The sequence below is a fragment of the Apis florea genome, unplaced genomic scaffold, assembly GCF_048593485.1.
Source record: "Apis florea isolate Af1SG1 unplaced genomic scaffold, ASM4859348v1 contig_2989_pilon, whole genome shotgun sequence".
Lineage (NCBI taxonomy): Eukaryota > Metazoa > Arthropoda > Insecta > Hymenoptera > Apidae > Apis > Apis florea.
In genome coordinates, this window is record NW_028256685.1 from 61517 (window position 1) to 86485 (window position 24969).

At 43.6% G+C, this 24969-nt stretch overlaps 2 protein-coding genes and 1 long non-coding RNA gene across 4 annotated transcripts in view; all 3 read right to left on the reverse strand.

Moving 5' to 3' along the window:
• Positions 1-109: 109 nt before the first annotated feature.
• LOC100870315 (uncharacterized) lies at positions 110-13848 on the reverse strand. Its single transcript, XM_031917449.2, has 8 exons — positions 13575-13848; positions 13059-13472; positions 11378-11590; positions 11165-11303; positions 5834-5960; positions 4200-4248; positions 3948-4127; positions 110-3498 (listed from the first exon to the last, which is right to left on the reverse strand). The coding sequence occupies exons 2-8, from the start codon at positions 13355-13357 to the stop codon at positions 927-929; spliced, it is 3579 nt and encodes a 1192-aa protein (XP_031773309.2). The 5' UTR covers positions 13358-13472; positions 13575-13848; the 3' UTR covers positions 110-926.
• Positions 13849-14630: 782 nt separating this feature from the next.
• LOC147657667 (uncharacterized) lies at positions 14631-16812 on the reverse strand. Its single transcript, XR_015291987.1, has 4 exons — positions 16673-16812; positions 15411-15631; positions 15067-15341; positions 14631-14834 (listed from the first exon to the last, which is right to left on the reverse strand). It is a non-coding gene; the product is annotated as an uncharacterized LOC147657667 (long non-coding RNA).
• Positions 16813-21349: 4537 nt separating this feature from the next.
• The window catches only part of LOC100869232 (serine/threonine-protein kinase 17B), a 54099-nt gene continuing 50479 nt past the window's right edge, over positions 21350-24969 (reverse strand). For both annotated transcript variants that reach the window (XM_086907874.1, XM_012488451.3), the window contains 2 exons: positions 24052-24280; positions 21350-23177 (listed from right to left, as the gene is read on the reverse strand). In XM_086907874.1, coding sequence (XP_086764000.1) covers positions 22142-23177; positions 24052-24280 — 1265 coding nt within the window. In that variant the 3' untranslated portion in view covers positions 21350-22141. The remainder of the gene's footprint in view (positions 23178-24051; positions 24281-24969) is intronic.

Below are 24969 nucleotides of genomic sequence, written 5' to 3' on the forward strand. Positions count from 1 at the left end.
AATTTAAAATAATAAAAATATAGGATAGTAAATAGTTTCCGAATGAAAATGAAAAGGAACTGATTCGTATGAATTGAAGGAGATCCAAAACCGATGCAATACATGATCCTTAACGATAAGAACTTTTTATTGTCGAGATATCTTCGATACAAAATTGAACGAATCATTTAAAATTTAAATGAGATATACTAAACCGAACCTTTTCAATAACCTAATTACTACTATGATATAATGATGTTAATATTTTTGTTATGCCAATTAAAAATGTATTTAAATAAGTTTCTATAAGTACCAAAAAATTAATAGAAACATAGTTGTACCGTAGAAAGATAATCTCTGATAAATGAGCAATTTTTTTGAACGCAAAATTCGCGTTCTTTGTATAACATACAGTTAAGCTCAGCTTTCCGTTAATTCACATTGAATCTGATTTAAAATTGACACAATCGATACTTCCTTCCTGTCATTCGATCGGTATACCATTTTTCGGTTAAAATTAAAAGTTTCGTTTTCTTGGTTATTCAAATACACATAATGTATCCACGTGTTCATCGATACTACGCACTTGGAAAAAAAGTAGTTCTCGAAGATCGCTCGATATGGAGATTAAGTCAAGGATAAGGCTATGACGATCAATCACGTTCGATCGCCTTCTTTGATCACGCAACGCCCAGATGGGATTTTAATGACAGGTTTGTCGTTCAAGCATTTGATGACACACGTTTGCAAATTATTTATCCGCCAATTTGGTCCACTGAAAGATGACTACGTTACGAACGTTTATCAAAAATAAAGTTACAGATTGATCCTAATCAAAGAATTCGCGTAAAAAAAAATTTAGCCATTTGATTTCCGATATGAATCACCGTAATATTGGAAAACGCCAAAAATTTTGGAATCAGTCTTCGTGGAAGGAAAATCTATTTCTATGGATTAATATATTGAGGCATAGCAGGACTGCTTTTCCTTCTAATTTTTCCGTTTTGTTGCGAACCGTTTAACTGACCGACAGGTTTCTTATTCGCATCGTTGTTTTTGCTAAATTTCTCCATCGCTCTGTTATAAGATCCCGTGCAAACTCTGCCCCAAAGTCTTTTGTCTTCCGCATATTGTTTGTTTTTTCCTTCGCTTGAAGTTCTCTGAATCTCGGTTCTTCGTTGAACTTTGCCAAAATCTTCTTTCTCTAAAGATACGTTTGATCCCACTGTACTTCGTTGAACATCTTCCCAGGAGGCGTTCGCATCGGAATGCATGCTAGAGGGCGTTGGACAACTACTTTCACTGGACATCGAGGAAGATCTCGCAAAAGAAGGTGATACGACTAATTTCATTTTGTGATCTTCTTCCTTGGGATTCAAAGTTAAGGGTGGTTCGCTTTGTGCTCGACTACTTGACCGGTTCTCTCCTTCGTTCTTCTCCTGATTATCATTTAATGGCAAATTATCGTTCAAAATTATTTTCGTAATTGATGTTCTTTTTCTTAAATTTTCTAAATTCTCTTTCGGATTATTTTGACAACTATCTACCCGTTGTAAAATATCTTTCAAATTTACATTGATATTCTCCGTATTATATGTTGATTTTGTTCGATCTATATTTTGTATCTTCGGATTTTTAACGTTCGTCGTTACAAAAGTTGCCTTTTTAATTGAATCTTGAGAATCATTTTTCATATGGCACGCCATTTCGGGATAAATATAATTTGGTAATCTTTCTTTTTGGCGAGTAGCAATCGTAGTCATCGAACGATCCGAATTATTTAGCGTCTTTTGAAACTTGTCATTGGCTGCTTCCATTACACTCGATTTGGCTCCTTTCACGCACTGTTTGTACTTCTCATCAATCGTTGTATCGACATTTTCTTGAACCGTGGCTTCCGCAAAAATAGAATCTCCATTGATTTCTATTAACGGCAATGGACTCGACCACTCGGATGACCCGATGCGTTCATTCGATCCTTTGTTCTTTTGCTCTTCTATAGTATCGGGTTTCCTTGTGCCATTTTTGGAATCAGAACCAATGACGTTATCTTCATCTTCATCTTCGTTGCCCGAGTCGACAAAATTCTTCAAAATCCCCTCGTCTTTTTCGTTCTTTTTTCTCAATTCCTCCCAATTTTTTCGCGGCTTGTAACTCGTTTTCCGTCTCACGATCTTGCTCTCACTGATATTAATATCCGGTATGAACAGTCTCAAAGCTTTCGTTCCGGTCGGAAAAGTGACCTCGTTCACTCTCTTCTCAGTCATAATTGCTTCTAAACTCGTCCTCGAGGCGACTTCTTGATGTTTATTGAAGGCAGACACGAGTTGGGCCACGGTGTACTTTGGCTCTTCGGTTTCGGATTCGGTCGATCGATCTTCCTTGTCGTCCGATGTTCCAGAGTTGTTGGAGTGACTCGAAGCATCGGAGTGTTGTCGTTGACAGGGTCGTTTCCCGGCTACGAGGTTCGATTCGGTGTCGCGGTTCACCGGAGTTTCGTCCGAGTCTTCGGTCAACGTGTCTGATTCGATCGATTTCAACGAATCCAAATTCTCCTCCGACTCGAATGCTCGATCCCTCGATTCTACATCTTCTCCTCGCACCTGTGTATATCTAGACGGTCGATCGTTAACCTCATTCGCGACTTTCTCGTCTGTCCTCATCGTATTCGAGTCGTCTTTCATCTCGTCGTTAACGTGCTCCTTCCTTTCGATCAATCTAGAAACATCGTCATAAGAACGGTGATCTCCTACGTTGGACGTATCTATTTCAGCACCTAATCTCTTAAAAATCGGCAATATATCCTCGGTTTTGGCTCGTTGGTAGCTCTTCCTTCTTCGTCTAAGACACTCGAGGCTTCTGTATATATCCAAAACTCCTTGAGACTTCGACAACGATCTCAATCCATACAGTTTCTCGCGCGACTTGCTGATCACGGGATTTATTATCATTCGAGGTTGCAACGAAGAATTTCGGGCCGAGGAGTTTTCGTTGAGCAAACACGCTTGGGACTGGATTCGATTCAAGCTACGTATTCTGGACAATAGTCCACGGCTGAGACTGTGATTTAAGTTGGCCTGCGACCGACTTTGCGCTCGATCGAGCAACCCTTGGGTCTGCTCCTTGTTGAGCAAACAACTCGCGCAGCTCAGATTCGTTCTGGACGAGTTCAAACTCGTTCGAGAATCGGCCGGGCTCGGAAAATCTTCCCCGCTACCCTCGAGACTAGATCGGCTTCCGGTGAGGCGATGACTCAGGCACATCTCGCTTTGACTCAACAGACAATCTTGCAAGCTTTGATCGGGATGATTCGATGATTCTTGGGCGTCGCTCGATAGATTCGCTTGACTGCTCGCCTGGCTCAAAAGCGCCGCCCTTCTTAGATTCTCCCGGCTGACAACTCGTTCCAGAAGAACTTCTCTCGATTTCGACAGGTATCTTCTGAGATGAGGCGACGCTTGTGTAGGCGCGCCGCGTAGCCAATCGTGACGCAGGCATTGTTTCGCGGTCATTCGTGCACTGAAACATACCGCGGTATCATTATGATTGATTTTTCCAAGCAACCATGGAATTCGAAACACTTGGTTTTCAATAATGTATAATAAGATGAGTAGAAGCAGGATTTCAAGCAACTCAGAGTTATTCAACACAATCGTATCTACGAGATCTTTTGTTACAACTGACTTGGTAAAGAAGATCGGTATATAAAAAATGGCCAGATTATGTACAATTAAAACAAGAAATTTCATCTTCCTCCTAATTACTTTAAACGAAAAATTCAAAATCTCAAAATTTTTGAAAGACTTGATGAAAGACATACGAACTTTTTCTTCTCTTTTTCTTTTTCTCTTTCCTAATGGGAACTTTCAAATCTTGCGAGTAATTTGTAAAAGGAATTTTAAGAATTTTAGATTTAAAAAATCATGTAATTATTGTTTATAATAAGGAAGATTTCGACTTGGATTTACCTCGGGTCCAGCACCAAAAGCCTCGCGACGAAATCTTTCGCCTGCGCCGATATGTCGCCGAACAATTCCTCGGGAAAGTCTACCTCGCCCAGGGATATATTCTGAAACGTTTCTTGATCGGTTTCACCGCCGAAAGGGGAGAATCCCGTTAACAGAACGTACGTCGTTACACCCACGGACCTTGAAAAATAAACGATTCCATAAACGATTCGGAACAGGATAGGAAATTTAATAATCCGTGTGTTTACATACCACATGTCCGCGGCCAGAGTGATCGGTTCGTAGTGGAGAATTTCGGGTGCTGGAATTTTAAAAAAAAAGCATCGTCGAATTAGGCTAGGTGATATCATCCAAGGGAACGTCACATATATTTTTATTTGAGAAAAGAAATCGATCGCCCCGTAGGCGGTGACTGGCGCGATAGACGGAAGCTGTTGTTCCACGCTCCAAGTGACAGTTTACCGTGGCCGTAAACGTTTGTTAAAAACGTTGGATCGCGATTATTACACGTCGCGAGTGAGTTCTCTCAAGGCGTAAAGTTAATAAAATTCTTGTAGCGAGAATTAATTCGACGAGCACTCTCATGAATAAGGCATGGGAGACACGATCACGATTACCCGTCCTCGCGTTCATTTCGAGAAACGTTGAGCTCGATTAAGATATTCAACGATACGAGCTAGCTCTGTTATTCGACGAATCGATACGATCAACGAGGATAATGGGGCGCGTCAATTATATCGTTAAATATGCAACCTACGATCGTGAGCCTTTCATTCAACGAGCTTTATAGGATGCTCGAGAGATATTGCGTTTGAGGGAAACTCGATGAAAACGAGAAGTCAAACGAGTCGATCATAGACACGCGTATATTTTACAAAGATGTTTTTCTCAATCAATTACGATCAGATAATTTCGAACAACTTTTTCTTTTGCGAAAATTTTCCATTCGGTTTTATCCACGGTTATTATTGAAAAAAAGGTGACCAACGATAGCGTTGGATACGTGTCGTCGACGAGTCGCCAAACAAGTTTTGAACAAACAGATCGAAGCGACGCGTGTCGAAGCTAATTAGTTTACTCATTGTTTGTTTGAGAAAGTATAAAGTATAATTCGATATAATTTTAATATTCATTCAATAGATTTTCACCTCGATCCACGTTGCTTCTCGACTTGTTCGTTCGAGCTCGATAGCAGTTCATATCCAACACTACCGTATAACAACTCTACGCGCTCCAGTGTTTTTCGTTAATAACACGTCAACGAAACCAGAAAACGAAAGTTTTCGCAAAGGAAAAAGTTGGTTAAAATCGCCTCAAAAGTCACTTCGATTAAGCCTTGTCGGTCCTGGATTCCTGGTCGACACCTCGTTCCCGAGACGTGTACTTGAAACAAGCAAAATATCGAGTGGAAAAAAAATTCTCTTCCCGCTTCTCTTCCAACACGTAATTAGGTTTATTAAAACTCGATTCAGTTTCGTGGACGCGATCGCGTAATAAGGCTAACGTGTCAATTAATATCGATTATGCTCGCGATCTCGCTCGAACCAGAGGTCGTCAATTAACGGAGGCAGCGATATCGATTGGTGGCAATTAACCAACAACCGGGAGCAAAGCGTCGACACACGCCTGTTTACCTGTCCGCGCGTTCGCGGTAAACTCGGGTCGAAAAGTAATGCGAGCGATACATCATCGCCGGTGTATCGACAACGCCTATTATTTATACGTGTAATCGAAAATCGAGAGGAAACGAGAGGGATGACTCTCGCATCCCGTTTCTTTCGCATACACACACACACACACACACATGTAATATTTCTTATTCGTGAGATGGCACGATCGATAAGATCGGGGGAATGAAGTCGTTTGGAGAAAAACTGCGTGCTTACCCACGTAATCCGGTGTACCGAGGATCTCTCTCACCTCCGTCCCCTCTAATATCACTCTCGAGATCTCGAAATCGCACAGCTTCACCTCGCATTCCGGGAAAGTGCCCATCATCACCAAATTTTGCGGCTGAAACGTAAAAAAAAGTATCGATCGATCGATTCGTTTATATATATATATATATCTCTTTCTTTCGATATCAATTAGTCGCCGTTAATTGAGCCTTTAATTCAGCTCGGTCAAAAGCCTTCGTTTTTTTTTTTTCTTTCCACCTTTTCCCCTCTCTTTAATCGGATTTCGATCGCAAGTAAACGACCGGTACTTCTCGACCTGTGGCAATGAACGAAAAATGAGCTCGTTAATATTTTTCATGTACCCGATTATCGCGCGATCAAATTTAATTATAAACAAGCTCCCTTATTGTTCGACCGATTTTCGTCTTGTTGCATGTCGTTTCTCCTTATTAAGACGTACGCATTTACCGGAGACAGATTTTTAAATGCTTAATAAACTCTTGTCTTTTTTTCTCTCTTTTTTTTTTTCAATTAGGATCATTTCCAAAGGGATCTTGACGACCATATAATAACACGTCGCCACGGTTATGAGATATTCTGTGAAACGTTCCTGTGCTATAATGTAATATCGTATCGAACACGCATCACACGACGAGATATCTCGCAACGCAATATCACTCGGTATTCGAGGTGTTCTGCATTCGAGATATTCCGAGACAATATAACTTATACATCACACGGATGAGATATTCCGTGATATATTATTATTCCTTCGACGTGATGGACGACAAGGTATTTTATATATATATATATAATATCGTGGAACATCACACCAGCGCCATTGACGAGATATCCCGCTATCGTTCGTGCGACGTCACGGACCAATACTCGCGAGACACCTCGCGGATATATCTTATCCATGCCGTCTTGCAAACGATATATATTATGCCGCGAGATATCTCGTCCGCACGAACGGTGGTACTGCGTCGTTGGAATAGTATCTCGCCCGCGGCATCGTATAAACTATATTCCGTCGCGTAATATCTCATCCGTGGTGTCGTATAAAGTATAGTATCTGCGGAGTATCTCGTCCATGACGTCATATAAGGTAGAGCGTCGCGGGATATTTCGTTCGTGACGTCATGCGAAATGCAGCGCCAGCCCCAACAACTATCTCGTTCCGTTGTGTGGCGTTGTATCATAAATTGCATCGTATCGGGGGAATATATAGATGCGTCGTGCAGACTCGCCGAATAATCTCCCGATTCGCGATTACAATGCTTTTAAGCTAATGAGAAATATTGCGCCGATAGATCCGATGTGATTCACGCCCCGATTATTGTTATTTCAGTCCGCGAAGGAAGGAAATTAGCTATGCCTGTACACGTTGTTTCCCTCAAGTATTGCGATGCGTTTCCTCGATGATCCATGCGAATCCAGATAAAAGATCTCGGCTTCGAAACGCTTCGGTCCATGCAAACGAGGCTTGCAACCTTAAACTTGTCGTCGTTCCTTTTTTCGCGTCACGCTGTTGCTCGGCGGGATATCTCTAAGTCTCTTGCTACCGTGTCGCGGCATTCTATTTCTTTTTTCTTTTTCTCTCTTTCTTTTTTCTTTCTTTCTTTCTTTCACCACTTTTTCCTTATTCTTCATTCACTCGCGAGCGGAGAAGGAGGAGGGGAGAAGATACGATAGGATAGAGCTGAGAGTTGAAAACTGAGACGAGATTCCGGGGCGGGGAGCGGAGAGGGAAAGATCCGAGAGGAAACATCGCGGGCTCGTGATTCGCGCTTCATTCGAGGAGAGGAGAGTACATAGCGATCATTTACATAAACACGGTAGATGCTGTTACGATAAATTCGTGCGCGCACGAACGAATAGAATGGAATATTAAGTTTCCCGGTGGAAGCAAGCGGCGAGGAGGCTGCGTTCGAAGCGCAGCGCCATTTTTTTTTTCTTTCTTTCTTTCCTTCCTCCGTGAGCAAAAGGGAGGAGAGGGCGCTCGATTCGGTTCGCGATGCGAGCGCGTTCGATGGACGAGAGAATAAGCGGCAACCTATATCCTAGATCGAGCGTCTCTCGCCGAAGCCTAGATTTCCCAACGGCCGGTTTCCTCGCGTTTCCTTATACACGTCACCCGTCGCGATTTCCCAGCCTAACAAGTACACGATTCGCGTTGATCGTTACGCTAGACCCACGCTCGTTGCTCTCGAATCACCACCGATCTGGTAACGATCTAACGAAATAACGATCCGACGTTACGTAAGCGTCGAGCGGAGAACAAACGGGGCAAGATAGGTAAGAATCTTTGGCCGGCTCTCGAGAAGCTCTCCTCGGTCCTTGGAGATGCGAGCGTGTGGGCGGTAATATCTGAATATTCAAAGTATATATATATATATATATATTCCCCTCGATAGCAGTGGACGGTCCCCGTGGCACGCGGCTAATAAATAATGACAAAAGGCGTAAAAATAATTCTCGCGAAGAGATGCGCAATTTGCCGTGAGGCGTCTCGGCAGGGAATCAAGGGGAACGAGACGATAAATCTTGCTATCGCTTCCTCGATGATCGACCTCTGTTCCTTACTTTTTCTGACCGGAATCCCACGCCAGAAATGCCGGACTTTCAGCGTGGGCCGACCAAGAATCTTCGAAAAGAATCTTCGAAAAACTCTTCCTCCTTAATTTCTTAAGTTGCGATTTAATCCAAGATCGTGTTCGAGCATTTGAAACAAACGAAGTTATCACTCGAAGCCGATTTACTTCACGGATACAAATGAATGGCGTTCCATTCAATTTCCTCTCCTCCTCCGTTCTGGAAAATGTCGCGAGATTATGCTCCAGTTACCTGCCGTCGTCAACAGAGCGATATATATGATTCATCGAGCGCCACGAACATAGATTCGAAAAATTCCTCGATCGATCCACGATTTTCCCGTTTCGGAGGAGAACGCGCCGTGTTCCTGGATCCTTTCTTTCTCTTTCCCCGGGAATCTCGATCGCCGGTTATCAACGATTGCTCCAGTTATGGCGGCCAGACACGGGTATACATACATATATATATATATCAAGATAGGAACCAGGTGTGATTCACCTGGACGGAGCAAGGGCGTGGTCACCGCGGAGCGTGGGGTCCCGATATTCCGGCCGGCTGAGAGAGAATTTCGGAATCGAGACGAAGGTGTGTGTCGACAATCGATTCGGCAGAAAGAGGCGCAGCGTGTGCACGCGCGCGATACGATGCGTTCGAGCGCCCGCCCCCCTCTCCCCTTTTAACACGCGCCCCGCTATATCCAAATACGGCGTTCGAGCGTTTATGGAGCGGTGGAATAAGAGCGGATTCGCGCGTGACGATCATTGGCCGAACGGAGCGGCGAGAAATTCGCCAACCGACCAAGGTTCTTCTCTTCTTTCACGGCGAATTAAATTCGCCGAACTTACGATCGAGAATCGTTTCGCCTCTTTTGTTGGAACGCGCATCGCCATTGTCCAACGGATTAACACGGATCGAGAGGAGTTTGCGGTTCCGGATTTTAATTCCTTTCTCTTTTTTGCAGGGAAGGTTTGACCCTTTTTTTTTTAACTCTGCTTAACGTAATCTGAAAAATCTTTGCCAAGATCGCAATTTCGTTTCCTTAGTTGCGAGTTTAATTTAATTTAATTATTTGATAGATGTATATTATTTCATTCTCTTTGATTATATTATATTTATAAGATGATTCAATGTAATTCTCAAAGCCTAGAATTTAGAGAAGTATTCAGACAACTTACACGCATATTTACACGAGAAATAGAAAAATTAACCGAGAACTTCGTAAGCTTCGAATTACAATTCCATAATCTTTGGAATCCTCTTTGGAAAGCAGAGCGCGTGTACAGCCTGGTGAACGCATGCAAATAAGCATTCGGGGATTCGAGGGGGTAAGAAACGATTTACGCCGCCGATAAAAGTCGGCACGCGCTCGATCCTCCCGTAAAAACGTGCACATGCACATGTCCCGAGCAAGCGCCTTAGACTCGTCGAATTTCTCGCGAGGATAACAAGAACGAATCCTTTCCTTCATTTTTGCCAACTTTCCTCAGTCGTACTATTATCGATCCTCGAACCGCTTTGTTTACTTTGACGATCCGCGTGTGCGGTGCTCGACCGTTAAGAGCCGCGAGAAAGTCGTAAAAAATTTCGGTTAGAGAAACAAAAACCCGGGCGAAACTCGATCCTTCGGTAAAAACGTGCACATGTCCCGGGCAAACACTTTAGGCTCATCGAATTTCTCGCGAGAATAACAAGAAACGAGTCCTTTCTTTCATTCTCGCCAAATTTTCTTATTCGTACTATTCTCGATCCTCGAACCGCTTTGTTTACTTTGACGATCCGCGTGTGCGATGCTCGGCCGTTAAGAGCCGCGAGAAAGTCGTAAAAAATTTCGGTTAGCGAAACGAAAACCCGGGCGAAACTCTTAATTACGTCGAGGTGATACTTTACGAGCGTGGGTCGCGCGGAGTTTCGGGCAAAAAATCGAGGAGAATTTCGCGAAACCGGTCGTTATTGGTCGTTAAGAGCGAGGCGACGGTTGCTCGAGAGACGAGTCGAGGATACGGGGCTTTTATTCGACGACGACACGCCGCGCGTTCTCTCTTTTCTTTTCTTTTCTTTTTTTCGAACGAAAGAACGTTTCCGCGATTGGAGAAATAAAAGGTGTATCGATAAATTGCGCGGGTACGCATCGCTCTTTCGTATCCAATCGTGCTCCATTCTTTTTTTTTTTTTTTTTTCCGTCCGTTTGCAAGAATCGCGCGAGTATCTCGGCTCGTATCTCCCCTTTGTCCGGCGTAAAAGGCAATTGCAATTTGTTTACCGGCCGCTTATCGCGGAATCGGCTCGCTTCGATCGTAATGCGGTGCCGATCCCGCAATTAACAAGCCGATCCTTTCGATGAATCCTTTCGCGAGTTGGATAGATTGACTTTTCCAATGTTTGAAAATTATTCGATAAAAAAATCGAACGAGAAGAAAAGGAGGAAGGAAGGTGATACAAGTATCGATCGAATTGTTTCTTGATTTCGTTCGCGATACATTTGACGAAAGATCAGACGAGAAGGAATGGATTTGTCGATTCGAATCAGAATTCTTTAGATTCCAGTTTCGATTTCTTCGGATAGATTTTTTTCCAGAGAAAGCTAGGAGAATTTTGGTTTTGGAGGGGAGAGAAAAAACGATCGGAACTATGTGCGGACGCGACGCTGAGCGGGGCTCGGTTCCGGGATCCGGATATACGAGAAGCGTGACAAGTTCGTTTCGACCTTTTATGGGTCGAACTTACCTTGATGTCCAAATGGGCGATATTTCTCTGGTGGAGGTAGGCGAGTCCTTCCACTAGCTGCCTCACAAAGTGCACCACGTCACCTTCGAGGGGCACCAAATCGCCGTCGATGAGCGTCTGCATATCGCCACCGGGCGCGCTGCAAAGTTCAAAGTTCGATCAGACTCGACAGATTTCGGGGGGATTCGAAGAGGGAAGAAACAACGTGCTCACTATTCCATCACGAGGATGATCTCTTTGGGCGTCTCGTAGACATCGTGAAGACGGACGACGCGCGGCGATTGGGAGCAGAGGGACAGCAAAGCTATCTCGTGCCTCAGCTCCGCGCTGCAGTCCGCGTTGAATCGATTCCTCGAGGAATACTTCGCCGCGTACAGGATCCCCGTCGATCGAGATCGGCACCGATAAACTTTCGCCCATTGTCCGCTGCGAAACAAAAACGACCAGGAAATAAATTAATCGAGGAGGGGGAGGAGGAAGAAGGGGGGAGAATCTCTTAAAGCGCGCGATTAAAATACGCGCCGGCTCGTAAAGTGGCCAAGGAGGAGGACAGCCGTGAAATTAGCCGACAGCCGAGATTTTTACGATCGCCTCGAAGAATTTCGAGCGCCTCTCTCGCCCGGCAAGGTCGACGCCGCGGCGCCTGGCAAGGCTGCGCTTAAAAACGGCGACGCTGTTAAACTCGGGTTGCGCGAAACGTCCCACACCACAACCGATCGTCCCACCGGTAGATGGAACGTCTCCGTTCGGGCCCACGAATCTCGAAAGTTCGAGGCGATCGAGAATTTTTTTAAACTCCTGTTAAAAAAAAGAGTGTGGGGAATCCTTCTTCTTCTTTCAACCCGGAAACGGGCGCGCGCGCGCGCGCTTCGTAAATTTCCAGGGAGAAAGTAGACGCCCTTGCTTGGACGCCCGCAATCCTCCTTCCCCCCGCCCCCTCCTCCTCCCTCGCCACCGATTCGCAATTTCACCGGCGTCCTTTGGTCCAGATAAGCGCGACAGTCGAAACGAGGATCCGATAACGGGTGCAATTAACTTTAATCGTTTCCAATTTGAACGAGGAAGGGGGGGGGAGGGCTCCAAGCCTCTTACCCTCGATACCGTGGATTCAAGGTTCGAACGTTTTTTAAAAGTAAATTTACCAGGTGTGCACGCGTCGTATCGAATTTCGGATCGCGCTATTTACAGTCGTTGTTGACATGTCGAGGAACGGTCGACATACTGAAAGAGAGAGTCTCGGAGTCATCGTGTCGGCGATGTTAGGAAAGTTGGACGATATTCCACCACGCTTTCGTTCCCTGAATTAATGTCTCTCCGTTACGCGCGTACGGCGTCTCCGTTTTTTGCCCGTCTCGACCTGTTTTTGGCCGTGCTCTGCTAACGAGGCAGTCGCGACTCGAAAAAACCACCCTTCGAAACTTGCTAATTCGAGGCGAGTAGGTTTGCAGAGTTTCGTTTCGAAACCCGACTTTCCAAACCCATTCGTCAAAGATGCGAAGTCACGGGCGGCAATTACGCTCAACGAACTCAACGAGGGAATGTTATGCGAGCAGATTCGAACTGGTATTGGTAACAAGTTGGGAGTTTGTTTTGAGAGACGATCGGTATATCGACGAGTGTCGATGAAAAGTTACGACATGTTTATCACATCTACCAATACGTTTATAGAATAAACGTATCCGTTGATTTAGACAACCATTCTGGCCCCAAGAGCTTCGAGTACTACCGCACTACCCGACCAGATGGAGGCCAGAACGGAACAACGACGATTCATCGCTTAAAAAAAAAGAAAAAAAAAGAAATTTCCTTCACGAAGAAACCACGCGTGTCGTCTCGAACGATATTATCGTCGAGGATCCCGCTCGCCGCCTGTCAACGATGAACTCGGTCTTACTTCGCGAATGGTTTTGGATCGATCTCGTAATGCTCCGTGATGGGTCCCGTCTTCACCACTCTGGCAAGCTGGGCCTCCTGGACGAGAACCAACCCCTCCTTCACGTGTTTCTCGCTCCACTGCACTCTGCACCTTCCCCTGCACCTCTCCTCGTTCCCCGCCCGCTCGTCACCGCGCTTCGCCTTCGCGCTCGCGCACTTCCCCGACGAGGCCTGCAAGTTTCGACGCTGCGCCCGTGGCGACGTCTTCCTCGCGGATGACATGGTCGGTGACTGATGATGGCTCGTCTGATAAATCATCGCCGTGGCTGGCTCCGCTTCGATAAACCCGCTTCAACGACGAACCCGATCAAGCATAACGATACGCTCCGCTCGGGGAAGGTAGCTCGATCACCCGGGCCCAGGGCATCGAACGCTGGAACATTCAGCAGATTCGTCGAAGAAGAAACGTTTCGTTAAGAAAAAAACTTTTTTTTATCCCGTCCTGTTCCTATTCGCGTCTATATTTATATTATACCTGCGCTCGATTTCCCGACAGCCTCGAGATGTGCGCGACAGATTACTTTCGATTTCGCCGGGGGAGAAAGAGAGAGAGAGAGAGAGAGAAGAATTCGAAGGAGAAATTGGAACAACACAGGAATCGAACACGAGTTTTCGTCGAACGTTCACCGCATCTCGAGTTCACCGTAAGATGTCCGCGGCGAGGATGTTCGCATCTCGAGATGAGCGACAGGGATCGTCGTTCCTGCGAGAGATCGCGAGCTTGACGGTCGAGCGCCGCGGCAGAAACTGGCCACGAGTCGGCCAGAGACCACAAGCTTCGGCTTCGTTTTCTTTCTTGCAGCGGAGTCGCTGGACCATAGACTACCGTGCCTCTCGTTCCCTCTTTCTTTCGAACCGTCCTCCTTGGTCGCTCGTCTCCAGCCTCCACCTCTCCTCTCCTGCCTCGGCCAGCCACACTTCGCTTCCCCCCCTCAACGACTGTGTCTCCGCCGTTCCACTCCTTCTTCCTTCCCAAGTGGACACAACCGTCGTTGCTGTTGCCGTTGCTGCTTTTAGCGCTGTTTACGCCGCAACGCTGCTGGTCTACGCTGTCTTTACCTGTGACGTAGGTGGTATCCAGCCGAGGCACGCGATCGCAGCGCTTTCACGAGGAAAAAAAGAAAGGGAATTCTGGTAATTGCAAGGAAAAGGTGACGATTTTCAGTAATTTTTTTTCCCCTTTTAACGCGTAACATAAATCTCCTTCCTTTTTTTTTTTTTTTTTGCTTTTACTTCTCGAAATATCTGCAAAAAAGGATTGCCATTATTAGATTGCGGATTCTTTATGAAAAATCAAATTTTTATCAACGTAATTGAAAAGATGAAGAATTTAAATAGAAATCGGGTATGATTGGGTTGCACATTCAAATTTTGCATGTATGCATAAATATCCGCAGCCCAGCGTGTCAGCATGCGGCTATATCCTTTGGATCAAGATTTCAATAATAGATACTGACAACAAATATAATGGTTTATGTAAAACGCTCGATGTGGTTGATATTTCAAGCTTATCGTAATTCCTGAACTCAACTTTTCCATCATATGTTTGTGTATTAACGTGATAAACATATAGAAATTCTCTAATAATAGCAATCTTAATCAAATAGTCTCGAAAAGTCATTCGAAATTATTGAATTACATAATTACCGAATAATCCTCTCTAAGTTCCGTTTATTCGCCATGTTTTTTTTTTCTTTTTTCCTTCTTTCTTTCCTGCTCTGTTCTCCTTATGTATCTACGATGCATAAACACATGGTGGGAAGGTGGCGAGAAACGTTGAATAATTCGTTTCGTCGAAACACCTGTACGCCGGATCGTTTGCTCCGGATCGTTGGATCGTTGAATCGCGGATTACAGGCATTATTCGACTGTTTTAGCCGAGAGTTCTCGAGCCACGGTAGTGAAACGAGATATGAGCACGATTGTAAAAGCGTTAATATGTTAATGAAGACGCGTGGGAGTCTTACCTTCGAGATTTCCATGCCCGATTACATCGCTTCTTGGAAACGAGTCGCGGTGCCGATCTCGATTCCGATCGGTATGCGCGCTCCATCATATTTCCTCCGCTCATTGTCTCGTTTCTTAGAGAGTTTCGCTACGATATATCTCAATCGTTCGAAACTTCCTCTTTCAACCTAGATTGGAAGATGGAAGATCGCGCGTGTTCGTTGGTCGAGGAAGAAAATCGACAAGGATGCTCACCGAAAGGATACCAGGCAAAGGTTTTTCCTGCTCGGCTCGTCTGTAAGGAGAAATCGATTAACGAGCCGTTTCGATCGTTCCAAGGAATCTAGAGTCGGGCAAATCTTACGTCTGGAAAATAATGACGGTTATTCAAAATGGAATGACCGTTTATTTATATAAGGATATAGAATTTTTCCTCTTTCGAATATTATTCATTACTTTTCGTAACTTTTCTTTTCCCAATTTCTTAGATGATTATAATTTAACTTAATTTGATAACATGACGGTTTTGATGTAACAAAGTCGTCGTTTGTGTTTTCTCTTCGACTGGATCGATATCGAAACAATCTGAAAAAAAATTATAAAGTCAAATTAAGAGATCCGCATGCGGAAGGATTTCTTGATCCAAGCAACAAGTGATCAACATCGATAGCTTGAAAAATGAAACAATTCCGTTCCAATATCATCGAACGGGACGAATTACAAAGAATTCAGAATTGTTACAAATAATTATCCGTAAAAATCTAAGTATATGTTTTACGCACGAACGATTAAATCGATGAAACAAACGAAATATATACATCTTGAAGAGTATTTTAACACGAGAAATATCGAATTAACTTTTAGACCTAATATTAATCACTTTGTTCCTCAATTCGATCGATCAATTACGCGTCGTGACACGCGCGAATCACGAATACTTAGAACCCTCGTATTCATCGTCACCGTTTGTTGTCCCTAGGAAAACGTACGTACGTGCGAGTGACCACGAGACCACGAGAGTGGTGACAAGCAATTAGTACCGACAATTAGCAGCGACGTGTTCGGTCGCGATCGTGCCAAGGATAATTGCTCGTTTATCCGCCGCCCGCCGCTCGCCTAGTTTCAATGACGAATTCGCAAACGGTTTTTTTGCGGTTTCCCTCTCACGTTCGCCTTCGACGCGAGAAAGAAAATGCTCTCTCGCCGCGCCTCTCTCGACGATTGCCATTCGACGAAATTCTGAACGCGCCAATTGCAAGATATTTTTCGTTTCGTGGACATATATTCGTCGCTTTGCATCGAGCCACCAAGCGATAGCAATTGTGCAAGCATGCATTTTCTATATTCATTCCGGAGGATAATTGTGCGTCAAATTGTTCAGATAGAAAACTTGGAACAATAGATTTAAAAGCAAAATCACACGAATTAAATACGTTAACTTGAAACAATTTTGCTTCATCAGTCTGGTAATTAGGAGAGCAGAAATGAAAAGGAATTGTGACGCGATGCACTATTAAATGGAATACTTGATCGGATGAACTGCCTCTTTCAAGACAGTATTTGTTAATTATCACTGTCACTGCTATGCTTTTAACGTGTGTTCGAAACGGAGAATAACAAGCTAACCTCTTCTCGCTATATTTTTTTCGTTTTCTTTTTTTAACGAAATGAGAGAATTCGATTGCCTCGAACGAGAAGAGCTGTCGAGACAAGTATAATAATGCCGTTAACACTGTTCGCAGGGAACGACGCGTGGCGTTATACTTAAGTGTTTGGTACGTTCTATCGTGGTTAATAGAGTAGATATGGCAGGCGATCGGCGGAAAACCGCCATTTATGGGATAGATCGGTAAACGGGAGTGCGAATCCGAGGCCGCGCGCCTCTTCCCTTGGGACGAAGACGAAATCAATTATCCGACGGCGGTTGAACCTCGTCTGGGACGTAACGCGACGTCACCGTCGCTCTTAATGATCTCTCTTTATAGATTTACCGACAGGTGTAATAAATTCTAGCAACGCGTCGTTATTATTGGTGCTCCAATGGCTCGTTATTACGGCCAGGGAACGTCCTCGATTCGATGACGTTGACGCGTTTCGCGGATGTGAACGTCTGTCTCACTTTTAAGAGGAACAAAAATATTCGTTTGATTCCTCTTTCTCCTCCTCCTCAAGAAGAAGCCATTTTTTTTTTTTTTTTTGAATGAATGAAAATATAACTCATATTAAAATGTTTGCACGATTATTCCTGCTTATAATTAAACATGGAGGCAAGCGTATCTTATAAAAATAGTATTATTCAGTTTCCTTGAAACACGTTCTCGTGTGTTTTTAATGAAATTATTTTGCGCAGGAAATATTATCTTTCATCAGTTTTATTTTTTGCCAAGTGGAAGTTAAAAGGTATCGATTTTCGTTCTAAGTAAGTCCTTTGCTTTGTGTGCTGGTTGAACGTCGAATGTTCAGAGAAAGAGAAAGAGGGGAGTGGTTTCGTTTCATTTAATCGACGCGCGAGAACAATGGGCACGAAAGGCGACAGGGAGCAGAGATTGAGCGACTGAAACTCGTTAGATTCGCGAACGAGGCAACCGGCTATTATTTACACAACGGAGGAGACATGCGCCAGTATCCACGGAGAATGCAAATTACCGACTACCATAAAGGACGATATGATGCGTGCACTGGTTGCTCGTAATGCACGACGTGCGCAGCATGCACGTGCAACTTCTCTACGATTTACGATCCAAGAATTAGACACAATAGGAACGGCCGACTCGTGTCTAATAACCGAGTTACAGCCATACTTGGCGGCCGATTAATGACCACTGCCTCGGCAGAATTTGCAAGTTCCCCGTTTGAAAAATATTCGCGGCATTTATCTCGTCTTCAAGCTTCTTGTTAAGCCTTATCGTAACAGCGACGACCTCGAGATCTTTCTAAGTAAAAATCTCTTGGAGGTAGAAAATATATTTGAGAGCAAAACTCTCGATTAGATGTAGGCAGAAATCGTAGGATAACAATTTAATATATTAATACTTTTCCGATTAAACGGATTTTTAACGTAACAATCATAAGAACACAGATTGCGAACGTTTTAAATAAACGAAAATTTGCAGAAAGCACGAAATATTATACTATGCATATTTGAAAAATTGTGTTCAGTACAAATGTCATTTTTTTCATAAATGAAAAATGCGTCTCTAGAATATTTGAACGATTGCTCCCCGTCTCGTGGCGCCTAAGAATTGTTAAATCGACGCCCGGGAAACGTTCGTGCCACCTGTCGAGTTCGAATAAGGAGGCGTGCTCATGGTTGCTCACGGTTATGATTTGCTAATTAAAGTTTAGATCGAGTCATGGAATCGAGCGTTTCATCCATCAGGGAAAAATTGCACAGTCAAACAGCGACCGCCGACAAAAGCGGCGCGTTACCTCTAATTACGGTCCACTGCAATTCCATCTTTGTCCGCGCTACTTTTGCGAATTTATACGCGCCAATTGTTCGCCTCGATTACCCTTGACCGAACAAAATTCCTCATTTCTACGTTGAGCAACGCCTTCAACACTTGTCCTTTTTCAATGACAAGTGTTCGTGATATCAACTTTTGAAAAATTCTAGGCTGAAGTGACAATTCTCAGATTCTCTGCTAGTACACGCATTATTTATATTTGAAGCATAAATATATATCAAGTCCAGGAATAAGTGAAAAAAAAAAGCATTTTCTCTGTCTAAATGATTTAAAAAATTCTAAAAAATACAAATTTGGATAAAAAATTTTGCAGCCCGAACACTATTACTTTATCCAAATTCTAATCCAAATGGCATCATTTGTATTAACTTTCTTTGTGATACATACTTTTGATCTATATAAAAAGAATTCGTTTGATTTTATCAACAGTTGAATAGTGTTTCTTGTTAGAGCACGTAATTCCATGAAATCCTTTTATACGAACGTGAGTTCCTATTATGTGAACGGGAAAAAAAAACATAAGTGATGGGTTATATGAACTTATCTCCCGACGTATAAACGTAGCTTTATACAAAGTAATTTGACGAGAATTATGACACGAATACGACGTGCAAGGTAACGCGACATCTTTTATCGTTATTACGAATCTAATTGTCAGTCCATTTCCGTTTACGCGGCAACGAAAAACCGTACAAAGGTTAAACTTTCCGGTGTCGGATTAGAAAGGCATTAGCAACGGCTTTTGTCTCGACAGGAAATCTTGTTGGTGAATCACTGTGTCACCTGGCCGCTATGTTTGCCTATTTATAGGACAAAAAGAAAACCGACGTTCTTGGAGAAGTTGATTCTTTATATGGGAAAAAATATCGAATTGATGAAATATATATTCACTTCATCAACTATTCTCCGTATGTGTATTCTATTTATCATTGATTTCCGAATGATTTGCGGCATTTATTTTCTCGCACGTTATTAAAATTAATACAATGACAGAGATATTTACAGAAATAGGTTCTTGTATAACGTCTATATGCGCGATTTTTCTCATCGTGATCAATCTCGATATTAATAACATTATAGTAATAACGTAATAGTAATAATAATAGCGATAATAATAATTATTATTGTAACAGTGATAATAATAATTAATTGATCATGACAATAATAATAATAATAATAATAATAATAATAATAATATAATAATAATAATAATTATAATAATAATTATAATAATAATAATAATAATGATGATAATCGATTAGATCGGAGAAGAGGACGTGCCCGAGAAAAAGAAGAGAAATGGCGCATGCCCTTCTGCGAGGGCCAACGATAAAAATCACGCGAACAAGAGGCGATACGCGAATAATTAAATACATTATACCGTTTACAAAATAGGCGGAAATAAATAACGACGGATTGGCCTCGAGAAATGGCAATTCGGCTTGCTCGGATACACGCGCCCCTTCTCTATCGTGGTAGTAAAATTATATTACAGGTCTCTATGATTTTCTTTGATTCTCAGAGAGATAATCGTCGATTCACGCAATACACGTTCACTCGTTTCTCTCTCATTCGTTCACTGTCCGCGCTCCACGACGAGATATTTATTCGTGCGTTTGCGTATCTCATTGTGCGTTTCGGAATTTCAAAGGACGAACGCTCGTGGTAATAATATCCGCGAAGCCAAAAAAAATCCGATGAGATTCCTCGATCTACGAGGTTAGATTTCACGAAACAACGACTCCAAACGCTTTTCCAAATTTCAGCCATCTCTATATCTATTTCCGTCATTTCGATCGTGTACTCGTCTGTCCCGTTCGAATTTTCTCTTTTCTCATTCTTCCGTGTCCCCGAAATTTATAACGAAGGCACTATTTATCGAATCTGCGAATCCGAATTTGCGATTCAGAACGGCTGGGAACACGAATGAGTTCGAACGAGAGGACGAGCAGCTATATGACTAGCATTTACAGAGCGTTCTCTTCGATTATGGAAGTTTACGCTCTACAAGGTTTATCAGCGTTCGTCCTTAGATTTCATCTACATAAATATCTACATTTATGCGTATATTTATGCGTTTCAGTTTTAACAATGGATTTAAAAAAAAAAAAATCACGATCCTACCTCGTTAATCAAGCTTCTCCTCTTGACCATTCCATTCTCCACGAATGAAACTCGGTTCCGAGTATCGGTTCTTCGACGGTTAAACGATTAATTTCGTATCTACGGCAGTTGTCTCGCGATGCATTGCGACTCGTCGATAATATAGATTTCTAGATGTACAAAGGAGAGAAGGGAAGAGCAGAAAAAAAGGAAAAATATTTCGGTGGTATAGCGCGATATTCGACCGTTCGAGGGATGCAACGCATCGAACACAGATCTCCCTCGAGAAACGCTTATCGATTCAACGAGAAGAATTGGAGACGCCTAGAGCTAGTCTAGGCTCTCAATTTCGTTCGATCGTCGCCATGATTGGTTAAATCGTCCGTACGACTAAGGCACTTGTTCGTTCGCTCGTTCATCCGACTCTTCTTGCAGCGTTCATTCTTTCATCACGCACGCATTTTATTTTTTTCGCGATGTAACGATCCGTGTTTCTGCGACGAAAAACACACCACGAACAGGATGAACAAAACTAGGCACTACGAGCGCTTTCTTCGCGTACAATCCATACGCGCATGCGTACACGCAAAGATAAATATTAATACGCGAGATTCTCCTCTGTATCGCACATATGTCGATATAAGCATGCGCGTTTGTTATAATAAAGAATATTAAAACGACTTACACAAATACGCGGTTCTCTTAAACGTTTACGATAAAGGCACCCAAGTTATTGGATTTAGATTTTAATGGGATCCGTGAAACGGACTCATCAACTAATTCGAGTTATTAAGTTGGGAAGATCTGGTATATCGCGACCAATAATATTACAACTAAGTTAGGTAAACTTGCCGCTTAGCATCGAGTTATTCACGCGCCATTTTCCATTCGCCATTTTCCATTCTCTAGAATTTCGAACGGAGTCTGACATATGCCTGACATTTACCCGTTACGTAACGATCACAAGCACAAGTTCCTCGACCTCGAGAGTAGAATAACGCGAGACGAGTTAATCTTTACAAACTTCGTTTCGCGAACAACTCGATGCCCCGAATGCGTTCTTTTATTCTCGCAGTTCGAAAGGACGGCTGGTCAGTCTATCGGTAATGGCAGACGACGTGTCTCGCTCTCGCGATCCATCGTTCAAATATTTGTCGTCACCAATCGAATTCAACTTGTTTTTATATACAACGATCGACACACGCACTCCTGTTTTAGTGCAATCCAATTGACCACGAGCTCTTCGCTCTCGCAAAATCTCGGTCGTCTGAATTTATTTACAACACGCGTCACGAACAATCGGTACTCAACTATCCCCACTCTATATATTTACAGCCGCCCCACTCTCGCCTACCTTTCACCTCGATTATTCGTTCGAATACCCATCTATCGTAACGCGTACGAACTATGTACTGTACACCGCAACGTAATATTTACAAAACGGATCCATCCATAATGGATCCAAAACTTTGAAGCTGCTCGAGAAAGCCCTTCATAGACGTATGTATCGTTCTAATATCGACGTCTACGACGCTCCTTGAACTTGAAATCGTCGAATTCGTGCTTGAACCGACTCACACTGCACTTCGCTGTATCTGGTGTATCTGCCAGCTCTGACAGGCTCGCGGATTACTACCAAATTCCCGCCTCTTTCACGCAGCGCTTCTAGACCAGTCTTCCCATGAGTCGTTGGGGGCGTAGACGCTTTCCCGAATTTCGCGTTCGACGTTTCTGACGAGAATCGACTCAAAGCCTTGCTCACTACCCCGTTACACTCTCTCGGCCATATTCTCGTGTGGTGCCTCTGTTCCCATCTGTCGGAAGACGACTCGGTCGCCGAAAATGGAAAACTGGATCGACCTTGACTCTTTCCGTATAAAATAAAATCTAAAGAATCGTCTGAATAGATGCTACTTCTATCGCTCGAACTATCGGTCGATATCTCCGATACCGAATCGCTGCCGCTGTCGCTGCATTGTTGCTCCTCGCCCAGAATGAACACAGGTGTACATTTGAACACCTCGCCGGCTGGCATCGTGTGCGTGGCCGTCGCCCTTCTCTGCGAGGTTGTCGTTACATTTGAAGAGACTGTCGTACCTGCAGACGAGACTGGCTCGATCAGCACGATCTCCGTCCCAGAAAATTTTTGCGCCAAGTTGTCCATGTTTCTTTTGAAGGTGTCCCTACGATCGGAACTCAGGCCAAATTTCATAGGTTTGGACGATAATTTTGACGATTTTGAATACAAATTCTCAGTATGGGAGGAGACCGCTCTGTTCGCCGTAGGTTTCGTTTCGACGCTTTGACAAACGTTGGACGATCTTTGTTTCTCGGAGTCGTTTTTAGAGGTAGCAGTAGACAAACTCGTTTGATGTTCCGTGCTCGTGCTCGTGCTCGTGCTCGTGCTCGATTTCGAAAACGATTTCGCGGTTGGAGAAGCCGCATCTTGGATAGAGGATTGATCCATCGAGGGGCAGTTGAGCGTGGATAACGATGGACGAGGGTCCTCGAACATGGCGAACCATGGATGTTGCAGGCATTCCGTGACGGTCAATCGTTCGCTGGAAAACGATAAAAAAAATTCGATTAAAGTCTGTAACTTGCCTATGATTTCTTCGATACTTATGATGCGTTCTATCCTGTTCTATCCCCCGTGGCTTCCGGCAGAGGCCGCGGGACATCTTGTCTCCGGTAACGGGCAATCTAGTTGCGTAACGAGTCAACGAGCGGATCGAGAGGGAGGAAGGAAAACGATGCATTCACGGCGATAAAGCGCGTGCTGACAACGAGATAAGCCGAGTTTCGCGTTGGAAAGGCGCGGATATTCCGGATGGGGACTTCCTCTCAGCTGTCCGACTGGTCGTCGATAAGGAAATCTACGACTTTTTCAGCGGAACTCGTTCAACGTGCCAACGTCCCTCTTCCCGTTTCGAAGAAAGTAGCCGGCGATGGAATGTCGATCGTTTCGTATCGTTTCCATTTCCACGTACGCGCAAGGAACTGAATTCAGGAAGGCGATCGAGTTTCGAAAGTTCGTCCGGCGCGTTTATCGCGATACGAAAAAGGCGTCAACGGTGCTGGGTCGCGTCTCGGTGGATAAGGTATTATCGGAGGAACGTGCTACTCGGAATTCCGGCACTGGTGAAAATAATGCTTTCGAAGAAGCGTGCCGCGCCACCATCTACCGAGAACGTTTACCGCTTACCGTATACCTCGAAGCGAAAGAAGATAGGCCCCGTGGAAGGCGTCGATCTCGAGAACGTTGTTAGTCGGTTGGTCGCGTACGTTCGCATTATTTAGCTTCTAGGAACGAAAGCAATCGCTTTACGTGGTAGACGCCGCGATGTTAGATCGCGACATTCCGACCTGGTCGCACCGTTTCCATCGAAATACCGACAGAGGCGGATTGGATGAATTTCGCCCACTATTACTCACTTTGGATCCTTGACCATCAGCTTGCGCATAAGATCGCGCGCCTCTTCGGAGACGTCCTCGAAGAGATCGTCAGGGAAATCTAGGCGACACCGGCTAATGTTGCAGAACGTTTCCTGTTTTGTGTCACCTCCGAATGGGGAGCATCCCGTTAGCAACACATAGAGCAATACCCCAATGGACCACATGTCTGTTGCCAGGCTGATCGGCTCGTAGTTCAACACCTCTGGAGCTGAAACGACCACGAGACGCGACTTGAATGACGATGGCCAAGAAAAAGAAGCATTGAAAGGCGCGTATAACGAATAACAGTTCGTGGGAACGCAACAGTGCTACACTGTTATACGTGTATACCATATGCATAGGTATGCAATGACTCGCGAAATTATGCATTTTGAATAGTATCTTGTAAGGAAATTCATCTAATACGAAGAGTGTAATTTGAATGAAAGTATATAGGCTATGATACGTGGAATAATTTTATCTCTTTGAAATGAACTTTCAAAGTAGAAATAATTCGTAATGGAAGAAAATTACATTTGAAAAAAAAAAAAGAAAGAGAAAGAGAACGTATTGTTAGCTTTTCTGTAACTTTTTTAATCCTCGTGTATCATTCAACATCGAAGTATCCTTTTACTTAAAATTGAAAATTTTCAAATCTAATTGAATTCTTATTCCTCGTATTTACTATCAATTTATATCCAACCTTAAAATTCTATAATACTTTTATTAACTTCGATTGTTGACACGAGACTCGATATTTGACGAGACAAAAAAATTCATCATTAACATATCATTAAAAAGGAAAAAAAAATGTGTACAAATACTTTCACGAGCCACAATGTACATCATTCAACTTGGCTGCAACCGTTAGAGCAATGTTAAAAGTAATCGCAAAGGTAATCGGAGGGCTTGTAAATC

Excerpts from the sequence above, each read along its gene's own strand:
- LOC100870315 (XM_031917449.2), bottom strand. The coding sequence starts at position 13,357 with ATGATTTATCAGACGAGCCATCATCAGTCACCGACCATGTCATCCGCG. Across the intron at positions 11,304-11,377 it reads ATCATCCTCGTGATGGAATA|CGCGCCCGGTGGCGATATGC; the intron begins GTGAGCACGTTG and ends TGAACTTTGCAG. Across the intron at positions 4,128-4,199 it reads ACTCTGGCCGCGGACATGTG|GTCCGTGGGTGTAACGACGT; the intron begins GTATGTAAACAC and ends TTATTTTTCAAG.